The 23315-nt window shown below is 39.1% G+C and overlaps 1 protein-coding gene across 1 annotated transcript; it reads left to right on the top strand.

Annotated features, from left to right (window-relative positions):
* The first annotated feature begins 12372 nt into the window (after nucleotides 1-12372).
* cited4a (Cbp/p300-interacting transactivator, with Glu/Asp-rich carboxy-terminal domain, 4a) lies at nucleotides 12373-20006 on the top strand. Its single transcript, XM_041808252.1, has 2 exons — nucleotides 12373-12534; nucleotides 18213-20006. Exon 2 carries the CDS (start codon nucleotides 18228-18230, stop codon nucleotides 18924-18926), a length of 699 nt encoding a protein of 232 aa, XP_041664186.1. The 5' UTR covers nucleotides 12373-12534; nucleotides 18213-18227; the 3' UTR covers nucleotides 18927-20006.
* Nucleotides 20007-23315: the final 3309 nt, after the last annotated feature.

Genomic DNA, 23315 nt, shown 5'->3' with positions numbered 1-23315 from the left:
TTTGTTTTTGCAGTTGCACATAAACAAATTACCAATCCCGCCGCCTACCTTTGCATAGACGCTGTGGTCATTACATAATGTGGCTCACTGTCCAAGGACTCAGTATTACTGACTTAAGTACGGCAGAGAAACATATCCAGCTTTGAAACATATTCATGTTATTTCCAATGAAGTATAGGGAAAGATGTCAAAGCTTGTTTCGATAAGTTTATTCTGATTTTTAAAAAATTAAAGTTTCATGAAAAATTTTCATTTTGAATTTGATGACAGTAACAGATCTAAAAAAAAAAAGTAGGGACAGGGTAACGAAAGGCTAGAAAAGTAAGTGGAACTCGGAAAAAAACAGCTGGAGGAGTATTTGGCAACTACTTAGTTTAATTGGCAAAAGTCCAGGCACATGAGTGGGTATAGAGGAAGCATTTTCAAGAGGCAGAGTCCCTCAGAAGTAAAGATGAGCCTCACCAATCTGTGAAAAACTGTCAAAAAATTCTAGAACAATTCAAGAAAAATGTTCCTCAACATAAAATTGCAAGACCGAAGGTCAGTGTTTGATGCTTGTGATCTTCAGGTCCTCGGGTAGCACTGCACTGAAAACATGCTTGATTCTTTACTGAAAATCACTACATGGGCTGAGGAAATCATTATCTGTCAATGCAGTTGGCCGTTCCATCCACAAAAGCACATTAAAGCTGTATAAGAAGAGTAAGAAGTGCACAGTTTAAAAACCTGCATCTCTGATGATATGGCGTTGCATTAATGCCTAGGGTACAGGCAGCTTACACATCTGGACAGGAACTATCAACTATGATGAAAAGTATGTTGAAGTTTTAGAGCAGCATGTGTTCCCATCAAGACAACATCCCTTTCAGGGAAGGCCATCAATATTCCAGCATGATAACGCTAAACCACACACTGTATCCATCACAACAGCATGGCTTCACAGAGGAGTTTTTTTTAAACTTTTTTGAGAAGTGTTGCTGAAATTCAAAATTAATTATAAATTAAAGAATGTGACTGAAGATCATGGAGCTTCTGTACTTTTTGATACCATGGAACATTAGTATAATGAAGATTTGATTATTTTGCAACACGTGCTTAAGAGTAAAGAAATTATGGAGAAAAAACTTAAAATTGCTCAATGTTGGAATTCGGCTTTTGTTGCTGTGGTTTCAAATAGGTTCCAATATGATTTGATCTTTACAAGAGTTATATCAAGGTTTATGATTCCAGTTGCAAAAAGCTTCAGTATTAAAATAATTTTTGAGATAAAGAAAAAGAAATAATTCAGCCCTCTTGAATCAACTTTTTTCTGTCAAGTGCTACATTTCCTGCTGTGCACAGGTTTTCTTCTTTTATAACTCTACTATTGTGACATTATTTATTTACAGATTTTTTCATGATTTATATGTGTCACCATTTAACTATATATACTGATATTAAATATGGTCTATATCACCCATCCCTAGGCTCCAAGCAGCCAAAGATTAGTATGCTGCACCACTGAGTCATGATATAGACAGAGCACAGCCTATGAGTAATGATCGATAACCAAGAGTAACTGTTTCATTGGTTAGCTGTCAGAACACATTTCCTATCTCACTCGGGCCCGCGAGTAATTCTCAGACAAGCAGATGAGGTCAAAGAGGCAGAGCAGTCTGAGAGGTTGTCACATGATTACATGCAGCCATGTCTAACAGCTCTTGACAGCGTTCAATAAAGCCGAGCAGAGATGAGCGATGCGTTGTCCTATGACATGCAGGAAAGACATTTTATCCCTGGATCAGGATTTCACCTCCAGCATACAAAAGAGAATCTTATGTTCCCTGTGCACCAATCTTTACCTGGAACCTGTGATGTATATAGATCATCATTATACTGTTCCTTATGATATATACAGCATCATAACACAACTACTGTGCAAGGAGGGCTCTTATGGTTGCAGATTCTACCCCAAATCTTCATCTTGTCTCGTTTGTCTTTTTTTTTTTCAGTTTAGATAATGACAAATTGTATTTTTAAAAACAAAGAAATCCTGTAATGTTAGTATATCCATTCAGACAGCCAGGAGAACATGTAATCTTCTGGTGTCCATGTTGGTGATACCAAAGAGCAATGTTTCCATATGGTCATCAATTGAATACCAAGCCTTTCCTGCACAACTTCATCAAACGACCTCCTGATTTCACAATTTATGAACAAATGTGACTTCAAAAGAAAAACAATTATGGAGGAACTCTGACATCATCAGCTGGCTGTTGACCCTATGACACTTTGTAAAGGCACTCTTATTGTGGCCGTAATCAGTCAACCTGGTCTTTTATCTTCTTCTGTTATAGTGAATTTTTGATCAGTTGGGTAACTAAACTTAAAAGTTTTTCACACATTTCCTGAAACCTCACTCCATTTTCTCTAATCTAAACAAAACCCAGTTTTAAAACTGAATTCACTAAACTTCTGATTTTTCAAAATCAGCAATCATATACTATATTGCCAAAAGTATTCACTCACCCATCCAAGTAATAGAAATCAGGTGTTCCAATCACTTCCATGGCCACAGGTGTATAAAATCAAGCAGCTTGGCATGCAGACTGTTTCTACAAACATTTGTGAAAGAATGGGTCACTCTCAGGAGCTCAGTAAATTACATTGTGGTACTGTGATAGGATACCATCTGTGCAACAAGTCCAGTTGTGAAATTTCCTCATTCCTAAATATTCCACGGTCAACTTTCAGTGGTATTATAACAAAGTGGAAGCGACTGTGAACAACAACAACTCAGCCATGAAGTGGTAGGCCACGTAAAATGACGGAGCGGGGTCAGCAGATGCTGAGGTGCACAGTGCGCAGAGGTGGCCAACTTTCTGCAGAGTCAATTGCTACAGACCTCCAAACTTCATGTGGCCTTCAGATTAGCTCAAGAACAGTGCGTAGAGAGCTTCATGGAATGGGTTTCCATAGCTGAGCAGCTGCATCCAAGCCATACATCACCAAGTGCAATGCAAAGCATCGGATGCAATGGTGTTTAGAACGCCACCACTGGACTCTAGAGAAGTGGAGACGCATTCTCCGGAGTGACTGATCAAGCTGAATGGCCTGCACAGAGTCCTGACCTCAACCCAAAAGAACACCTTTGGGATGAATTAGAGCAGAGACTGAGAGCCAGGCCTTCTCGTCCAACATCAGTGTGTGACCTCACAAATGTGCTTCTGGAAGGATGGTCAAAAATTCACACAAACATACTCCTAAATTTTGTGGAAAGCCTTCCCAGAAGAATTGAAGCTGTTATAGCTGCAAAGGGTGGACCGACATCATATTAAACCCTATGGATTAAGAGTGGGATGCCACTTAACTTCATATGCGAGTCAAGGCAGGTGAGTGAATACTTTTGGCAATATAGTGTATCTCAGAATCAAACTCAATTCTCACATCGTAAACACAGCAGTCAAAAGTCAAACACTACTGAGCAGTCACACTGGACAAAATAGAGCACAATGTGGTCAAGGACAGCGATAGAAAGAGGTTTATTTTTTAAGACAGTGATAAGTTAGCAAGTAAGCACTTTCGGGGGGGGGGGGTGTGACTTCCTGTAGAGGTGATTGGCCAGTGCTTAGGGGGAATAAATATAGTAAAATCATACCGGCCCCCTGCAAGTAAGTGAAGTTTATAACAGTAAATGACAGAACAGCTAAAACTGCAGTTAAATTATCTGAAAGAAAAATTCAAAGAACAAAATTTTGCACACCCGGACAGGCTCAAAGGAAAGAGGTCAGCGATAAAAAACACAGAAGACTTCAGCCCACTTCTTAAGCACTATTCAAAGATTTGCTGTCAACTCAAAGTATTGAGTTACTTTCTACTGGGCCCCCCTTTGGCAGATGAAAATCCCCCCTAACCCTCACTGTCATATCAACATATGTAAATGTATGACAAACACACTGTCACGATTTTTGCTAACAAATTCCAACATATTTTATTCATTGCAAAATAGAAACTCAACATTTTGTAGAAAAAACCCGAACAGTTTTAAAAAATCTGACTCTGAAGATGAAAAATTCCCTGAAAATAAAAACTTTTTTAAGATTTATACTTCCAGTCCTGCAATATCAGTGACCACTGTCAGCTTGTTTTGTGATACAGATCTTCTTGGGTCCTGGGTGCTGTTGTGAGACTATCCCTGCCAGTTCATCTTCAGTGTCCAGATCTGACCTGAAATTTGACTTAATTGAGGAAACAGAGGAAAAACCTACCTTACATTGATAGGATGAGGAAGTCTAGCCCTTGTGCAACCCTTCACAAAATGTTGATGTTTCACCCTTCGTGCAAAAAGTGTTCAGTTCCTAAAAAGCGCTATAAAAACATTATCTATACCTGCATAAAATCTTTTAACCAACTCCAGTCCTGATCATAACTCTCAAATTTACATAATAATCTCTAAATAAATAATCTCAACCCTTTAATGCTATTTTGGGAAAATTGGCCCACATGTTTTAAATGATGAAAACACAAAACATGAAATATTTTCTCTATATAAACTCCAAACTTTTTTCGGGGGGAATTATTACACCCTTGGATATGTCCATAATTGAAAACAACACTAATTTCCATGCATTATTATTTTTTGAGCAATAGGAGTTTATTAAATGGGTCACATCATTCCAATCATTGGAGGAGACAAAGGGTCTAAAATCCCAGGCAGGACATTTATTGTAAGACAACCTAATCAGCTACCCGGACTGGTCAGATGATCTTCTGCTACAGTTGAAATTTTGGTTGAATGACTTCATATAGGTGTTCAGTGACAGCAGAACCACAAGCTGATTCACAAAATCCTAAATTGACATGTAATGGCATGTGTGCCTTTTTTAATAATCATCATTACTTTAACAGACATCCTGGTGTCTGAGTGGAGGACTTAGAAGAAAGAGCATAAGCAATCTTCTTACCTTATATTTGTATGTAAACAAATTCATCTACTCTTCAAGTGAGCAAGAATGGTATATAAAGTGGTCTTCATGCGCAATAAAGTCATACTAATATGAAAGGTAGCTTCAAATTGATATGAACAAGCCTATAGAGGTCAAATCTACATGACTGCCTTTTGAACAATGCTCACTTTAAATTCCAGCTGCTGTTGGAATAAAAACATCGGCCTGACTCCAACAGTATACCATCACTGCTGAGAACAACTGCTCCTTGTAAATAAACGGAGGAGGCTGTGGCTGCAGATCAAAACACACAACATCCTCCCCAAGGAGAGACACAAGCAGCACAATGGTCAAGTGAATGAAGCATTAGAAAGAGGCTGGAAGTCTGGCTGACTTCAGGGGCCCCAAAAATAGGACGCATTCCTCTGCAGCAGAGGGTGTGTATGTGTGAGTGTGTCAACAGGAATACATACCAAGCTCCTGCTGAGGGGGCTGACTTTCTCCACACAGGGAGGAGGACAAAACAAAAGGACTGGCTGCTGCGTGCTCGCTCTGGAGCTGGATGGAGGTGGTTTGATCTGCTGCAATCGACAAGATATCAAGGTTTTAGTACACAGACCAGTGAAGTGTACAGAAGAGTGTTTGCATTCAAAGATTTCTTTTAGTACTGATGAATGCAAAAAAAATGCAAATGATTAAAAAAAATACTATAAAATGTACAACCCCAATTCCAAAAAATGTTAGGACACCATGTAATATGTTAATCAAAACAATGATTTGTAAATCTCATAAACCCACATTTTAGTTACAAAAGAACATAAACAACATATTAGAGTTAAAATTGAGACATTTAACCATTTCATGAAGAATGTTAGCTCATTTTGAATTTAATGGCAGTGACATGGTAGAGAGAGGGCAACAAAAGGTTGGAAAAGTAAGTGGTGCTTCATGTTAAAATGTTGGAACATTTCAGAAAAATGTTTCTAAACATAAAAGTGTGAAGACTTTGAGTATTCCATCATCTACAGTACCTAATATCGTCAAAAGAATCAAAGAGTCTGGAGAATCCTCTGCATGCAAGGGACAAGGCTAAAAGTCAAAAGTGGATGTTTGTGATTTTTGAGTCCTCAGGCAGCACTGCATTAAAAACAGGCATACTGGAACTCACTGCATGGGCTCAGGAACACTTCCAGAAATCATCTCCTCTCAACACAGTTTGCTGTGCCATCCACAAATATAAACCCATGGTGTCACATCCATCTCATTCGTGCCCTGCTTGCATTCCTGTCCTTTCCCTGGTGCTGTCATATTTGTTGTACCAACTTTCTCTTGTTTTTTGACCGTCACCTCTGTGGCACTTACTGGACAAAGAGTGCCACAGCATTATCAAGGTTATAGAAAGAGCAGTTTAATTTATTTTTCTAGTATTTTCCCTTCCACACATCTCTCAGGGAACACCTTGCTTTTTTCAGCATGACAATCAAGACTTTTCCACGATGACTTTACGCTACGCCAGTCCACACCAAGACATGTTAATTTCCTTTTCCATTACTTGTTTGGCCGTTCCTGGCAATGCCAGGCTGCGCCCAGAGCCCAAGCTTGCACACCCAACCTCCAGTGGCACTGCGGTGATGTCACAGCGGTTTGTCAGCATTTGGTGACACTTCACTTACATTTTTAAGTAGCAACCGCTGCACCAGACTTTAAAAATACCTGCAGTATTACCAATAGAAAAAGAAGAAGAAACTTTGAAGTAGTATCAATAGTGCTTCTTTATCTTCTGGTGGGACAAAACAATGCTTCCTGAAGCGCAGCTTTATCGACTCAAAACGCTGCATCAAGCACTAGATGCTTCGCTTGGTTGTTTGTGGGAAAGCAAATCCCCTGCTGTGGTAGGCTGCTGGGCGAAGTCAATCCAAGTACAGCTAATCTCCTCAATGTAATGTAAAATTCCTAAATGCTAAACCACATACCGAATCATCACAACGGCATGGCTTCTGGGAGCTGCACTGACCTGTCTGCAGTCCAGACCTTCCACATAGAAAACATTTGGAGCATCATAAAACCAAAAATCCAGCCAAAGAAGACCTAGAACTGTTGATCAGCTAGAATCCTACATTAGACAAGAATGGGACAACATTCTTCTCCCAAATCTCCCTTAATTGGTCTCCACACTACCCAAACATTTGCAGACTGTTGTTAAACGAACAGTCTGAGGGGACACAACAATAGTAACATGGCCCTGTCCCAAACCTTTTTTTGATTTGTGTTTCTACCATCAAACTGAAAATGAAGAAATCTTTTTCATAAAATGGTATAATGTCAGTTTTAACATCTGATGTTTTTATGTTCTGTTGTAAATAAAATTTGGGTTTATGAGATTTGCAAATCATTGCATTCTGTGTGTATTAACATTTTACACATCGCCCAATTTTGGGGGGAATTGGGGTTGTAAAACAGCTTTAGCTGAAGGGTAACAGAAATGTCCAAAAACAGCAAATTTAACTGACTTTCTCTCACAATTTTGCCCTTAAAATAATGTAAGACATGGCCACAAGGCCAACCTGGCCATGGTCACAGCTACCTGTTCTCATATATTCCATAAATAAAACAGACATGTTGCATTTCTTTCTTGGAGGAATCACATGTCCAGCACCCTCAGGGCATTTCGTTGGGAAGCTCTTTTCTCTCCCCCTCCCTGCAGATTGTTGTTTTTGTCTCATTTGAAACCAGAAGTCAGAGTGGATGATTAATTCACGACAGAAACCATATCATCTGAAACTTCACTAGAAAGTTTAAGTGACTGAGTCATAAAAATTTGGGATATTATAGGCATTTTGGTTAAAATATAGGACATAATGAAAGGGTAAAATAAGGAAGCTAGTAAAGTTGTGTATTTGCTGGAACTAACTCTTCTTAAATATTTGAGCTTTCACTTCTGGTCTGTACTAGACTCAAACTTCTGGCCATGTTTTCTTTGTTGAGTATGGAACAAACACACTTTCATCACAATGAGGTATCAGTCATACTTATGCAAAGGGGGAAATTCTTGACTAACAAGTGGTAAAATAATGATTTGTTAAAATCTACATGGGTTGTTTTGACTCAGAACTTACTTTCTTCATCATTTTGTTGATTCTCTAACTTTCCAAGTAACGTTACAGTGAAAATGAAAATAAAAAAGTTGGTTCATTTGCAAATCTCTGCAGCATTACCTTATTATGAATCTTTTATGTTGAAGAAAGGATGAAGTTTCTACATATTGCTGGAATTAAGCCAAAATGTCCAATCTTAATTTTTTCATGATTTTATCATTTTTTCATAATCAGTGTTATTGGTCATCCTTCACTTCTGTCAGTGTGGTTTAGCACATTTTAAAATAATAAAAAGAGTGAAAAAGATGCTGACTATGGCTATCCAGTGTTAAATCATTTGGAAAGAATTCGCTGAAAAGTAGTACTTTTGGAGATAGGAGGTTTTGGCCTGTAACAAGCAATATTTAATTTTATCATTCAATTATTCAGTGCTGGTTGACACCAAGAAGACCATGGTGTTCCTTCTGTTTTCACATTTGTAATTAGAAGTAACAGTGCTGGTGGTCCCTGACTTCTCCTAAAAGTGTCTGTATCTCATTTTAAAATGTTATTTTAATAAATTGTGCAAAGAAAGGCAAAGAAAATATGATCTTTCTCAGAGAGAAATCTGACTTTTGGACAGATTTTAGGTGTTTGGTAGTTGAATGAAATGAGGCTGAAGAGACTTTAGGTTGTTAGTCAGGACTACTGTTCTGCTCTGTGGTGCTGATCAAGGGGTGCTTATGATGCTTTCATCGGGGAACATGAAATTGCTGCAAGTTAAAAAGGAAATACAATCTGATGGATTTTTTTTCATAACAAATTTGATTTTGTTTTTTGTTTTGTTTTTTTTCCCACCAGTGCAAGTCATTTAAATAGCTTGATTATTTAGAATATTTAGCTGTAGCTACCGTCTCGCTCTCTTTCTCTCTTCCCTCACACTGAAACTTCACTTTAGACTCAGTGATTTTCCAAAAATGAAAATAGACTTGACAAGTGTCCTGAGTGGAGCAGAGTGGAGTGGTGCTTCTAGATTGATGGCGCCGCTAGCTGTAATCCTGTACACTCTGTGCATACATTTTTTTGCCAGTATACATTTTTTTTTTTATTTTAGTGAAAATAAAATCGTGACAACAGCTGATGGTAGTTTTATTCCCTATAATTTCTCTTCTCTTACTGTTCTTGAGTTGCAGTTTGTGCTGCGTTCTCTCACAAACGTCTGATGCAAATACATTTGAAGCAAGGCATAGTATTAGTGCAGCATAATTTGTAGTGGTAGCAGGTCAAAGGTTATTTTTACAAAACATTTCAACTATCAAGTTAGCAATGTGAGCTTGAGTTATTTTCAGATTTCTATCCAAACATTAACACTGTGCTAAAGGTTCTTTTGATGATGCCTGTTTCCACTGGAAGTGCTGAGCGCTCCTTCGGTTGTTCATATCAGCTAAAAACATATCAAGGAGTACGATGACAGACAAGCGTCTGAGTGGACTGGTACTGATGAACATTCATGATGATATTGACATAGATACAAAGGCCATTCTTTGAGAGTTTGACACAACATGAAGATGACAGATTAACTTCTTTTAGGTAGAAAAGCTGTTTAATTTTTTTATCCTCTGGCTTTTCATTGAGGGCTGCACGGCGGCGCAGGGTTTAGCGTTGTTGCTTCACAGCAAGAAGTCCCTGGCTCACTTCCCGGTCAGGGCATTTTTGTGCAGAGTTTGCATGTTCTCCCCATGCGTGTGTGGGTTCTCTCCAGGTACTCCAGCTTCCTCCCACCACCAAAGACATGCTCGTTAGGTTAATTAGTGACTCTATATTGGCTGTAGCTGTGAGTATGCCTGGTTGTCTGTCTCTATATGTCAGCCCTGTGATTGACTGGCAACCAAGGATAAAACTGTTACTGCCCACATTCTCACCTGCATCCAATACATTATGTGGATGAAGAAAAACTAACCTATTAGAGGTCACTGTCGCACATGAACGTCCATAACTCCTTGGTTGTTCCATCCACCCACCTGCTGTTCTGTACCTCAAGCATTTTGTAAGTTAGGTAAGATTGTTCACTACTTTATTAGTCATGGACAGCTTGCTACAGATCTGAAAAATGTTTTAAAAATTTGTAAAACGAGAGGGTAAAAAACACTTAATGCTGGTATTAATAGCGTCACTGGTAAAATTTTTACCACGAAATGGATTTTTGCAACACTGTTATCAACGGTTTAAGTGCATACATTGTGCTGTGATGCACGAGAGAGGCATATCCTCTCTGAGTGATTTTTGTGACGGACAGCTCAGGCTGAGTCCAATCATTAATACGTTTAGCTCTAGTACTGAATGTAGCCAGGTAACTGACCGAACGTCACCCACTCTTGCTGTTATAACTAAACACAGTTATCAGGCAAAACGTGTGTCCTTTCCACTCAAAGTTTGATCACCGTACTGCACCAAAGTCAGTGTGCCGTCTCTGTCAGCCTGCCTGGAGCTTTAACACAATCTAACTGCTGCTTTGGCTGGTCTCGGTATGTCTGGAGCCCAGCGCTGCAGCTATTCATCTTACAACGGCTTAAACAACAGTTTAAAGGTGTGTTTTTAACTTGTGACTTGCTTTTCTAAGTCCACGGTGAGTCAAAGATCCAGGCTGTGACTTTAAACGAGGTCAGAGAAGTGGTACACTAGCTGCAAAAACTCCAAAGCTAAGCTAAATCAATGCTAAACGCACAACTTCCGTTAAGCTCTTCACAATAAAAGTCTGCGGCTGTTATTTCTCTGAAACGTGCTCAAGTCATTAACAGCTTAACACACCTCAGCAGGATAGAGATGAAATATGAAACTTGGGGCACAGTAAGAAGTAAACATAGAGAGCCTTAGAAAAAGAAAGTGCTCCTATAGGCTTAGACATAAATTGAGTATGCCATCAAAGGCTTGCTTTAAGGGGAGAAGGGGGTTTATAACACTTGAATTTGGATTGAAAAGCATTATCTCTTTTTAATTTTGTAATACCGGGATATAATACAGTTACTATTAAAGGCAAGAGAAAGACTGTGATATGATTTTTAGGCCATATTGCCCAGGCCTAACTAAAGTGCATGTTGTCAATAGGAAACTTTGGTTGATGTATAGGACACATGAAGGAAATGACACCAGCAAAATAAATGCATGTCCATATTGCATTTTTTGTATGACCTTTAGAAATAAAAAATCACTGTGCATTTTCATTGCTGCAAAAAGTAAATTTGTATACATTACAGACTTTGCTTATTCCGTGCAAATACACCACCCCAAACACTGAGATCATAAAAATTAATAAATTATCAAAAATTCCACGGTAATACTTAACCTGTTCGAATATCACTTTGGATACTTCTGATAATAACCTGCTGCTAATAATCAAATCTGCTAAGGAGAAACTGAATGGGAGTTTTACGTCCGTAACCACACACTTGAGCCTCATTCTAATCACTGGCGAATAGAGTTTGTGTTTTGCTGCTGCAGCTTAAACTGTAGGCTACACGTCTCAACACTGCCCCATGACTATTCGCGGTATTGCAACATTTGCTATTTTTTTTGGTACGCTTCAAGAGAACGTACAGAAATACAGCCAAGTAGAACACAGGGTATAGTCTGAAAGCTCTAAGCATAAACAAGCTTAATTTTTGCATCGTTGAATTTCCCACGGGATTAATTATTAGTAGGCTATCTAAGATTTGAGCCTGCCAGCTTGTTCCTGACCACTCCTCATTTTAACACAAAAACACTCATGGGTGCAAACAGGAGCACAAGTTCATTCGCTGTGTAAACAACGTGAGTGCACGGTGTAAAAATGAAAAGACTGGTGGAAAACTGTAAAGATACCTGCACTGTGTACCAAAACTTGCCCTCAGACTTTATACATCTAATTCTTTCTACAGTCAGTGGTGGAAACTTATTAAAATAAATTCGAAACATTATTAGCCTGAACAAATGACACAACAAAATTATGGCAGATTGAGATATTTAAGATCCCAAAAAGCAGCATTTTTGTCTTCTCCCTTGTTAAAATGTTGTGTTTATGAAGCAGCTTGGCTGAGTTTTCGCCTGCAGGCTGCATGAAGAATCCCTCCCTGCTGCTCTTTAAACACAAAGCTTTCAGTTAAAGAGAGTGAGGATCATTACGGATTACAGCGGAGGGTAATGAAGGCAGGCAGCGGTGAAATCTCTCCAGGAGACCGAGCAGCGTGGCTCTGCCGCTCCGTGGTTCAGCGTGGAGGTAGTTAGTGAATGTTTCTTTGCTCAGTGATTAAGGGGGAGGACCAATGGCAACAAAGGAGACGGAGAGGACGGTAGCTCCTCCTCTCCCTATCTCTCTCTCCCTCTCTGTGCGTTATACATGCATATAATCCCCGAGTTGACCCAGAAAACAAACTCCTCTGACTGCCGAGGCGCCGCACAGTTTGAATCCGCCGCAGGGCTGCATGTAGCGGGAGCATCAGCTGGAGAACAACCGCGGGACCGATCCAACTTCTCCGTACGGATTCACATTCAGACATCGGGTAGGTGTCGCCTTCTTTGACTCCCTGAACAGGTAGACAGGCTGCACTTTGCCTATGTAATGACTGCTTGTAATTTCTCTACATAATAGCACGGTTTGATTCGATCATTACAAGCTGCTTCACCTTTTACTTTGGGAACTTGCAGCGCGCTGTCACAGGCTATTTGTCGTCTTTTTGATGTCAGACACAGACAGCTTCGGGGATAAAAAGGTTTCATGCTTAACTACATCAGCAATTGCTATGATCCTCCTTCGGTCTGTCTATTCACAAAGTGGCATTTAAAGTGGACTCAGATCTGCAGACAGCTCCGCTACAGAAGAGGATAGGGCTGGGCAACATGGACCAAAAACTAATGTAGATATTTTGAGCTGAATGGTCATACATGTCTGGATATTTCTTTAACAGAACGATTCAAGGTGTTTGGATATTTTTAGGCTGAATAGACGATATGTGTTTGACCTTGTTTTGCAGAAACATGATAGGCTATATTTTGACATTTCTAAGCTAAATGGCACTAGACAGTGTGTATTTTTTATATTTTTGCTGGAAGTTGATACAAGATAGACTATTATATCAACATTTATGAGCTTAGTCAGTATAAATGACATTCACCTCTGTATTGTTTTTTAGCTGAATTGTGCTACAAGATGCATGTCTTGGTATTTTTTTTTAACAAAGTAAGAAATGGTTAAAAAGAATTGCAAACTTTAGTATGATTCTACTGAAAGTCAAACCATGTTGAAACTTGTTTGATATAGAAGCAATGAAAAAGAGAAACTTTTACATGTTGTTTAAATTGTACAAAAACATTGGCAACATTTTCATATGCTGGGGTTGTCAAAATGTTCTGTTCTCGGTTTCTCTCCAGCAACTTCTCCAAATGTTGCTGTTTGATATCACTGCACTTGTAACGGTAATCCTATACACTCAATATTCTGCGATTTTTAACTTGTAATTATTAAAACTTGCAGACAAACTGCATCACACTGTATAAATTGTACAAACACACAGGATACATTTCCATATATTGAAGTTGTCAGTGTGTTATTAAAAAGGATCACATCTCCATTATTTTACTGTTCAAACCAACCAAGAGAGAGAATTGTTCAAATGAGGTGGAAAAATTTGGTTGAATTGTCATGAAGCAAGCATTTTCCAAGTGTTGTTAATGTATTTGTGCAATATAGACAGTACGAGGAGGTTGCATGCAATAAAAGTAATAAATTGCCTAAAAATGGGACTTAATTTTTTTGGTGTTGTTGTATCAAGGTTATAAATGTTGTTTGACCTTTATGAATAATGTAAATGATCCTAAATTAAGTAATATGAATACATCTTAAACAGTATTGATATGATTTTGTGTTATCATAAACCTAATATTACAATGTACTAAAATATATAAAAAATATAAACTACTTCTCTGCCCTAGAGGAGGGTAAAACTGGATAACATAAGCAGAATATTGTCATGGCTTTAAGTGTCAAATAGCCCACATCCCTTGGGGATAAAAAAGGAGGTTTCCTGCCTAATAATACTAGCAGTTATTATGATCCTCCTTGAGACTCTGTTTACAAAGTGACGTTTAAAGTGAATGGTAATCCAGATCTACAGACAGCTCAACAGATAGAGGAGGGTATAATTAGGTAACACCAGAGCAGAATATACTGAGGAGGGTTAGGGCTGTAGAGGAAAGTCTTTCTCAGTTCAGGTCTAAATGGGTTGAATTGGGGCTGGGAAATGTATAAAGATACAATGTTTAGGGATGAGCTATGATCCTCGATAATCAAACTGTCAATTTCTATAAAAGTGTAAAATTTAATGCACCTTTTTATTCAGTTTAAAATTTTTTCCATGTTTATACCAGAGCCTGGAAGTAATGTGGTTCTTCTGTCTGATGGTGGCTGTAGTGCATCTGAAAGTTGTTAGCTAACAGCCATAAATGTTGCCAATGTATTTGTACAGTGCTTTTGCTTCTTTTGGATAAAAGTTCATGAAGCTACTGTACTTTTTAATAGAAATTATTGTTAAAATAATAGGGTTGATTTTTGATATGGAAATGTTGCTAATGTATTTGACAGTTTACAGTTTGTAAGAATTTTTCCTGCACATTCAGATGATTAAAATGAAAATGGCTGATGTTTAGGCCTTCTAATTTTTTTCACTGTAACAACAGCAATATTTAGTAAAGTAGATAGAGAGAAGCCATGGCTCCTCTCTTGATTCACTTGCTTTTCCAAATGTTGCCAACATATTTGAGCAATTTTTACAGTGGTCTCTTTTTTTTTTTTTTTTTGATTGAAAAAAATGACTTAAGATCTTCACATTTCTGTACTTTTTTGTTACCACTGATTATTAAAGTAGTGGGGATTTGTTGATGATTTAAGAATATGGAATATTTTGAGAAGCTTTGTATATGAAAGTGTCTCCAATGTTTTTGTGCATTTAACAAAGAATGTATTTTTTCTGCACTTTCTAATTGTTAGAATGAAACCGCAACATTTGGAAAAGTGGGCATAGACGAACCATTGTCTCTACCTGTTCCACTTGCTTTTCCAAACGTTGTCAATGTATTTGTACAATTTTTAACAGTGCTCTCACTCTGTTAGTTAAAAATATGACTAAATGCTTTTAAGTTTCTCTCCTTCTTAATTCAACTCGTCATTAAAACAACAGATTTGTTTAATTGCAAACATAGTATTTCAAAAGTAAAAAACATTTAAATCTTAATATACTGAAATGTTACCAATGTATTTTTAGAATTAAGATATTATGCAATTTCAAATGATTGAAATGAAAATTGCCCAGAAAGTACTTCTGTGGTATCAAAGAGCAACATTTGGAGAGAAACCCTGACTTGCTGCTTGTTCCCATGACTACTTCAAATGTTGCCAATGTATTTGTGCCATTTAGACAGTGCTCTTTCTCTCCATCTCTCTCAATTAAAAATATAACTTAGTGGTCATTAAGTTTTCTACTCTTTGGTACAGCTAATCACCAAAGGTGTTTAAAAGTCCAGAACATTTTGACAAGCTTAACATATGTAAATGTTGTCAATGTTTTTGTACCATTAAGACATGTCATAGCAGTTTATCTATATTTTTTATTATTTAAAACGGTATGTTTTAAATAAATATGGTTTGATTTGTATTAGAATCATATAAAATGTTATAATTGTGGTACTTTGATAACCATTTTTTTAAACAGAAAAAGCATCCAGATAGATGTCATGTATTGCCATTTAGCTAAGAAATGCCAAAGTATGACTTTTGCACCACCACCACTCAAGAGTCAGTCTTGAGGGGATTTAAACCCTCAAATGTCTTTGTTTCTCACTGACAGAAGCAGACAGCTATTACATGATCTAGCTCTCTGGACGTGCTGTTCTGATCATCCCATGTTAGAGGCAGGTTTTAAAATAAAGCCATCATTATTTAAAGAGATGGTCTCAGCAAATTACAGCTTCAGCATGGACAGGATCTGTTTGCCATGTGAAGGTAATCTTAATTGGAGATCTGTTGTAATGACTGTGTGAAGACAGAGACTGTATGAGGAGGGGGAGAGGTGCGTGTGGTCTGGAGAGGAAGCATTCCTCTGTGTCTGTTTTGGCTGTAAGGATACTGCTGCCCTCCTTTGACTGTGTGATATTTGGTGGTAATTCACTGATGGTGTCATTTTGGAGGATTGAGAGGGGTTGTTATGGGGACATATCTGATGTGGAAGCTCTTAAATTTTAAAAGTGAAACTGTAAGGAGGGAGAAGAGTTTCAACAGGGAGAGAGAGAGGGTTTTTTTTTAATGAAGTCGTTTCAAAGAGCCAGTCCAGCTGTTATGTATCACTATTACATAAAACTGGTTGACTCATTAGTGACAGATAAAAGAAGGAAGGTTGATTTTAAAGCAGCTAGGGCTGTCAGGATTAATGCTTTAATTTGGACAAGATTATGGTCATTAATTAATCGAATAATTTACATGTTTTCTTTGGGTATGCCCATGGAGACCTCTTTTACTTAAGTCATCGTGTTATATGAATAAGGTATGGTTTTGTTGACATGTCGCTATGTGTCAGAGTCAGCACATCGGAGAACAGCACAGGTAACAAGATTTCAAGTGTTCAAACTTTATGGCTTTTTTGAGTTGTATTGGTCAGGTACAGCCCTCTAACCTTCTAATTTTACATTTTGTCTGCACAGTTACCTGCCTGGGAAGCACACTCCCAAGCAAATTGCTCCTTGTCTTGTCAATCTTTGCAATTTCACAGCACGCTCCGGTCCTCTAGAACATGCAGGAAGCACCTTGTCAGGGCCTGTGAAGTGAGGCGTGCTTGAGTTCTGTAAGGAGCAATAAGACTAGTGAGCAAAACTGGACTTTTAGGGTTTAACGTGCTTCGTCATGTAGGGATTTCCCAGTGTGAGTGCACCCTTACCTAACTGGACTCTATCATGTAGCAAATACGACAGTTTGTGACTAACTGCTGGTATCTAAGACTACCTAGTATGCAAACATACACTTAATAGAAAGAGTACAATAATCTAAATGAAAATTGTAAAGCTAGTCTGGACTTCCTGGGAACATCTTGTGCTTGCATCCTGATTGTTGGCAATAAAATAATGACAGTCTTGCAGGTTCTGCAGACTGATTTCAACCATTTGAAACAAGTGAACAAAGGAAAGAGAGTAAGATAATGTAAAAGTCCTTTAGCTTTTGAAATAAAAGGGTTACAGTGAAGAAGTGTTACTGCATGTTGCTCAGTATACCAACATTTTCAGTACATTTGGCACTTTTATTTTAAACAGTACTATACCAGAAATTTCTGGTGTTCAGTACAACTTGTTGGTCAAATAGGCAAAGTAGTTTTGTAGATTTTGGTAAGTTTAATTTTTGAGCCATGAGCCGTTTAAGTTGACCCGTCATTGGGGATGGTTGTAGAGTATTAATGAGTTCTGACATTTTTTCCTTTAGGCATAATAATTGTAAAAAGCTGCTGCTGATGTCATACCTTTCTTTAAGAGTCTTGTGTGACTTGATGGCTTGTTCTCAAATATGTGCTCTAAGTGTCTAATGCCAAGAACTACCTGTTTGTTGATCATGAGTGGTTTGTTTCAGATCTGGAAGTCCAGTGTTTGCCATATAGGAGTACATTTGTTTAGTATCATGGAGCATTTGGTCGTGGTTAAGTCTGACCAAGCTGTCAGAGTTGTGGCTATGTATGGTTTGTCAAAGCAGTGATTTTTTTGGTTGACTGTGAAAGAAAGTGCAATTCTGTTGACATTCATATTGTTTACCTCTATCCATGGGTGTAGAGTTTGACCATTTGTTTGTTGCCATTTTATGATATATTATAGGTGTTGTGCAAGATGGTAACATTTAAAGTTTGGAGCAGCTAAGCCCCCTGCATTTTTAGGCTTCTGTAACATTAGGAAAATGTTACACAAGTTAAGTCAGTTTTAAGTAATATCCACATGGTCCAGCAAGAGCCAGCTGCACGGTGTCAACATGTACGCGGAAAATCACATGGAAATTAACTAAACCATCAACATAGCCTTTACTGATATGAACAATATTGTCTTTTTTAAAAAATATTTTGATAAACCATAAAAACTTGAAATATTAACAAGCCGTAGAGATAACCTTGAAGATTGGATGGTATCCTTAATTAACCTCTTGTTTTTTTATGTTCAGGGTAACAGAGCAGTCATGGCTGAACACATGATGATGCCCATGACCCACGGCTTTAGGATGGGCATGAACGGACCTCCACAGCATGGTGGACAGCCCGGCCTGCGTGGTCTGCCCAACGGCCAGGTGATGCACTATGGCAGGAACCCCCAGAACAACATGGAGGCTGCCATGAGGCAGAGGCCGGGCATGGTGGGACCTGGAGGGATGGGGGGCCCTGTAAATGGAGCTCCCATGGCCAACCACCACCACCAGATGATGTCTGGGAACATGATGTACAACGGGCAGGGACCGCCGCAGCAGCATCACCACATGCACCCTCAGCAGCAGCAGCAGCAGCAGCAGGGGGGCCATCCACAGCAGTATCTCCCCGGGAACCTCACATCCCAGCAGCTCATGGCAAGCATGCACCTGCAGAAACTCAACACTCAGTACCATGGACATCCCCTAGGCTCAGCGAACAGCCACCACATGCCTAATGGTGCTCAATACCGGGTGGGCCCGGCCCAGCTGTCAGGCATGCAGCACATCGGGGGCCCTTTAGGGCTTAACGGCATGGACATGGATCTCATTGATGAGGAAGTTCTGACATCACTGGTGCTGGAGTTTGGTTTGGATCGCGTTCAGGAGCTGCCGGAGCTCTTCCTGGGACAGAACGAGTTTGACTTCATATCGGACTTTGTGTGCAAACAGCAGCCGAGCACAGTGAGCTGCTGAGCGGAGCAGGCTGGAGCTGGTTCATTTTTTTCGTTTGGACTGGACACCCCAAAGAATGACTGAGTGGTCACAGTAGCACAGCGAGAGGAGACAATCTCTGTTCTGTTTTGGGTGTTTCTGTGTCTCTGTGTTTGACAGTGTCTAGTACGCCTTCACATGGTGAGCTGTGGGGGAATCGTAACAAGAGAAAACGCAGCAAAGAATCCAGGTTTCTCTTGTTTGAGGCGGTGCCAGAAAGATCTGTCGTCTTTGGCCAAATTGAGGCAGCCTGATGCAGCGGGCTCTGTCTGTACCCATCTGGCCCTCAGCACATGTGCCTGCAGTGCCAAGGCTTTGGGAAAATTGTAAACTTAACGTCCAGGGAACGCCTGAAAAGACTCTCCATCTGGGTCTGCTACATCCTGTGGCTTCTCTAAATGTATTTTATCTCTGATGACACCTTCAAACAGTAGCAGACATTTTACAAATTTACAAACAGTGGTCTCCTGAATTTGTACAAGGATGGAGGGATTCAGAAAGATTTTTTGTGCTTATTGAAGGCTGGCTCTTCAAAACTGCTACACAATATCACACATTTCCTCGAAGAGCAGGAAAGTGAGGGTGAAATGATGGCATCTATCTGATGGAAAATGTGCTTCATCGATTCCTTAGCTTTCAGTGTCATTTACCTGGCTCGGATAAAATCTGCAATCATTAGATGTATCACATCTGTTCCCTGCTAATTAACTGTGATTGAAACATTGGCAAAGTAGCACATTGCTTTGAGTGTTGTCGAGAACAAAGCATTTATCTGTCCAACATGGCATTGACGTCCCTTTGCTCAGACATTTAGTTGCACATTGCAGCCTGTTGCAAAGCCAAACACAAAAAAGTGGGTGAAGGTGTTGAACACAGATGTGGGGTGGTATTTTCATTTAAACAGGAGTGTGAAAATGAACAAAAAAAAAAGTGTGCAAAAGAAAAACTTGTGGTATATGTGTGTGTCAGGATGTGGTTGGTGGAGGGAAGCATTAAAAACCAATGTTGTCCTTCCATAAATTTTAATGTGAAAAACAAAAAAGGTCAAAAAATCTCTTAAAATATCAAAAACAGTCATAACTGACCCTTTGTCGAGCCCTGTCATCTTTGGTTGCTGTTACAAGGTTAGACATCTCATTGCACCAGGCTCCTTCCTGTTGAAAAAAACAATAAAATCCCTCACAATTTGAGTAACTTTATAATATTTAAGTGATTTGATTCTTTTCTAAACTTGGCCATAGTAAAAGAAAAAAACAAAAATGTAGTAGGATGTATTAGGATGGTTCAAAATCTCTAAAAACTTATGGACTGATGTTAATTCTGGTCAGAAGGGATAAACAACATTATTGATATCAGTATTAGCAGGTTTCTACATTTCTGACCATATTTACAGCCGAAATGAAGACTGTACATATCAAGATTATAAATCATATACATTGGTGTTTTTTTTTTAACAATAAAAAGGTGTGCATTTATCAATATTGGTCATTGGACATGTGCAAAAATATAGCTACTTGGTATAAGCAGAACATCACAAATTGTTAGAGCTAGTTGTCTGAGACGCAGGTTATTTAAAGTTAAATAACTTTAAACCTTAAATCACAGCCACTTTATTTCCTCTGAAAGCCATCCATTTTGCCCTTCTAATGACACCATCCATTCCTCTGTAGCCCTTATGAATGCTTCTCTAACAAGCCAGGAACTTGGGTGACTTTCTGGGGCATTCAAAGATTAAATCAACATCAGTAACTCTACCACTAGCTTAGCATTAGCTGCCTTTTTGTTGTCCTACAAGGGTTGTCACATGGGTTGTGTTAACCAATAGCAGGCTGATCTGTTTTCGTGTCATGCTTTGCCAAATGGCGCATGTCTTAACACTGCAGAGAGCCTCTGATGTGACCCTCTGTGTCACTGCAGACAGGGACTGCTTTGAATTGTCACTTAATGTTTATTTTTTCTCACTCTTTTGCCCCCAAGAGATGACCATAGAGTTGATGTTTTACAAGCTTGTTAAGACAATAAGTCCAGGTGAGACTAAATAGTTCAATAAAAAGCTTAGGGCTCAGAGGGTTAACTCCTACCATCAAGCAACAAGTATTTTCGGATTGTCGATGGCTCTTCATAACTAACCTTAGGTTGAGGAAACAGGACAAAAACAACTCCCAGATTACAATATATAGATACCCCAGTACACCTTTAAATATGTTAAATTAACCAAATTAAGGTCGCAGTTCCACAGCAACACACTAAAAAAAGACTTGGCTCTGGTGAAAGTTTGTCTAGTCCAGTAATGGCTGCTATTAGAGGGTACTATCTGATTGGTGGGCTAGGAGCCCAATCAGAGAGGCAACAAAGGGTCAGTTGTGCAATTTGTGTAACAAATTTTCTGGGTTTAACTTTGCCCAATTCAAACCCAATAACAGGAAGGCTTACAGAGTGATGACGGTTATTTGAATATTCATTAAAACTAATATTCAATTCCTTTGGATGCTTACTTTAAAACTAGAAGACTCTAAAGTACAAAGTGGAAAGGATATTGTCTTTAGCTTTAACTGTTGACTCATTCAGTACGTTTACAAGCAGTTAAAAAAGTGACATTTTTGTGCTAGTCTGACTAAAACTGGACTTTTAGAAGGCATGTAAAGTTGTTAGTTTAAGTAAAATCCTGTTGAGTTCAGTTTTTTTAAGTCAGGCAGCATAATTCATAAAGACAGAGCTGGCTTTTTGAACTAGCTTGTTCACAGACTTGCATATCACCACCTACTATAAGGGAATCAGAGATATTAAATCGATTCTTGATTCTTGGAAGAGTTAAGTTACACTGCCTAATAGAGTTACGTAGCAATGACTTCACTATGCATGTAAACGTACTGAGTGTGCTGCAGGTGATCTGAGGCTGCACAGGGAGAGGAGGGAGGGAGATTTGAATGTGTGGACACAGCACTCTCCTGCAGCACTTACTTTAATCATTATTTAGAGCTGCTGCTACCTGTGGAATTGATTTCATTGGGCAAGAGGAGTGAGTGCAGAGCACAAAGCGTGCAAACTTGTTGTTTTTTTTTTTTTTGCCATAGATTAGCTTACTCTGCTGCTTTTCTACTGATTAGATTCAAATTACATGTTCTCACACGCTTGTCTTAATTGAGGTCGGCTTGCACATTCTCCAATGACTCAATAATTATAAAACGGACATGTTTTTTGCGCGGTTGGTAATTAGGTTTTTTTGTCAAGGTTGCTGCCTTGCCGCTGCAGGCTGGTTGAGGGAGAACTTCCTGCTCTCATCAGGCTATTTGTGGAGCTGTCAGAGGGGTCAGGGCCGAGCTGGTGCACTGTGTTAATCTGTTCCAATACCACTGTGCTGCTGCTGCTGCTGTCCCTGTCTCTCTCTGGAGATCTGCCATCTCAGAGCTCTCCAGTCAAACAACGGGCATTGAAATGTTGCGGTTGAAAAGGCAGAAAAGTGCCGGAGAGCTTTGTTTCACTTTCTGTCTGGCAAACTGCAGCCAGAGCAACTCACAACCTCACAGTTCAAGTGGAAAACCGGCAACACTTTACAATAAGGTACAGGAAAATTGGCACAGGTCCTAGGTAATGGATGAGTAACTACCTGCTTGTTTACCTATGATTGGTCCTTTGGGTAGCACTGGGTCACTGCCAGTGTCTGAGTAATGTCTACAGACATAATGTGTGTACTCTAGAGTCAGATAAATGGCCACTGATGACGAGCCAATTAGTCAAATCTTAAAGGCATCCAAAAATATCAAACATGCATATCCTCTCAGTGGCTCAATGAGTGCAGATAGTCACTTGTCCTCTGGCTCGGCTGATTCAGCAACTATACAGCCCACCTTCAATAATGTCAATATTTGTCAGCTCCAACATCATACGCTCAGCATTGGTCGCCAGCAACATACAGATACAAATGACAGGTGATATAGGCTGATATTAACAGCTGATATTGGGCAATATTCACAGCTAATATAAGATTATATGTAAGGACAATACAGGCTGATATCTACACCTGGTAAAGGCCTATTTGACCGCTAATAAAGACGAATATCTACAGCCGATATAGGCTGGTATCATGACGGTTTTTATAGGATATGTACAGCCTCAATAGGCCTGTTTTTACAGATGATTTAGACCAGAATCACAGCTGATAAAGGGTGATCTTTTCAGTTGATATAGGCACATCTGTACAGACAATAGAGGCCGATATCTGCAGCTAATACAGGCCAATATTTCCAGGCTAAAGAGGCAGATTTTGACAGCTGCTATAGGCTGATATTTACTGTCAATATAGGCAGATATATACGGCTGATATAGGCTTATATCTACAGCCAATAGAGGCAGATAACTACAGCTGAAGAG

The sequence above is a fragment of the Cheilinus undulatus genome, linkage group 16 (assembly GCF_018320785.1).
Source record: "Cheilinus undulatus linkage group 16, ASM1832078v1, whole genome shotgun sequence".
NCBI classification, from domain to species: Eukaryota; Metazoa; Chordata; class Actinopteri; order Labriformes; family Labridae; genus Cheilinus; species Cheilinus undulatus.
Note: the sequence above shows the minus strand (reverse complement) of the source record. Positions and strands in the feature narration are given on the sequence as shown.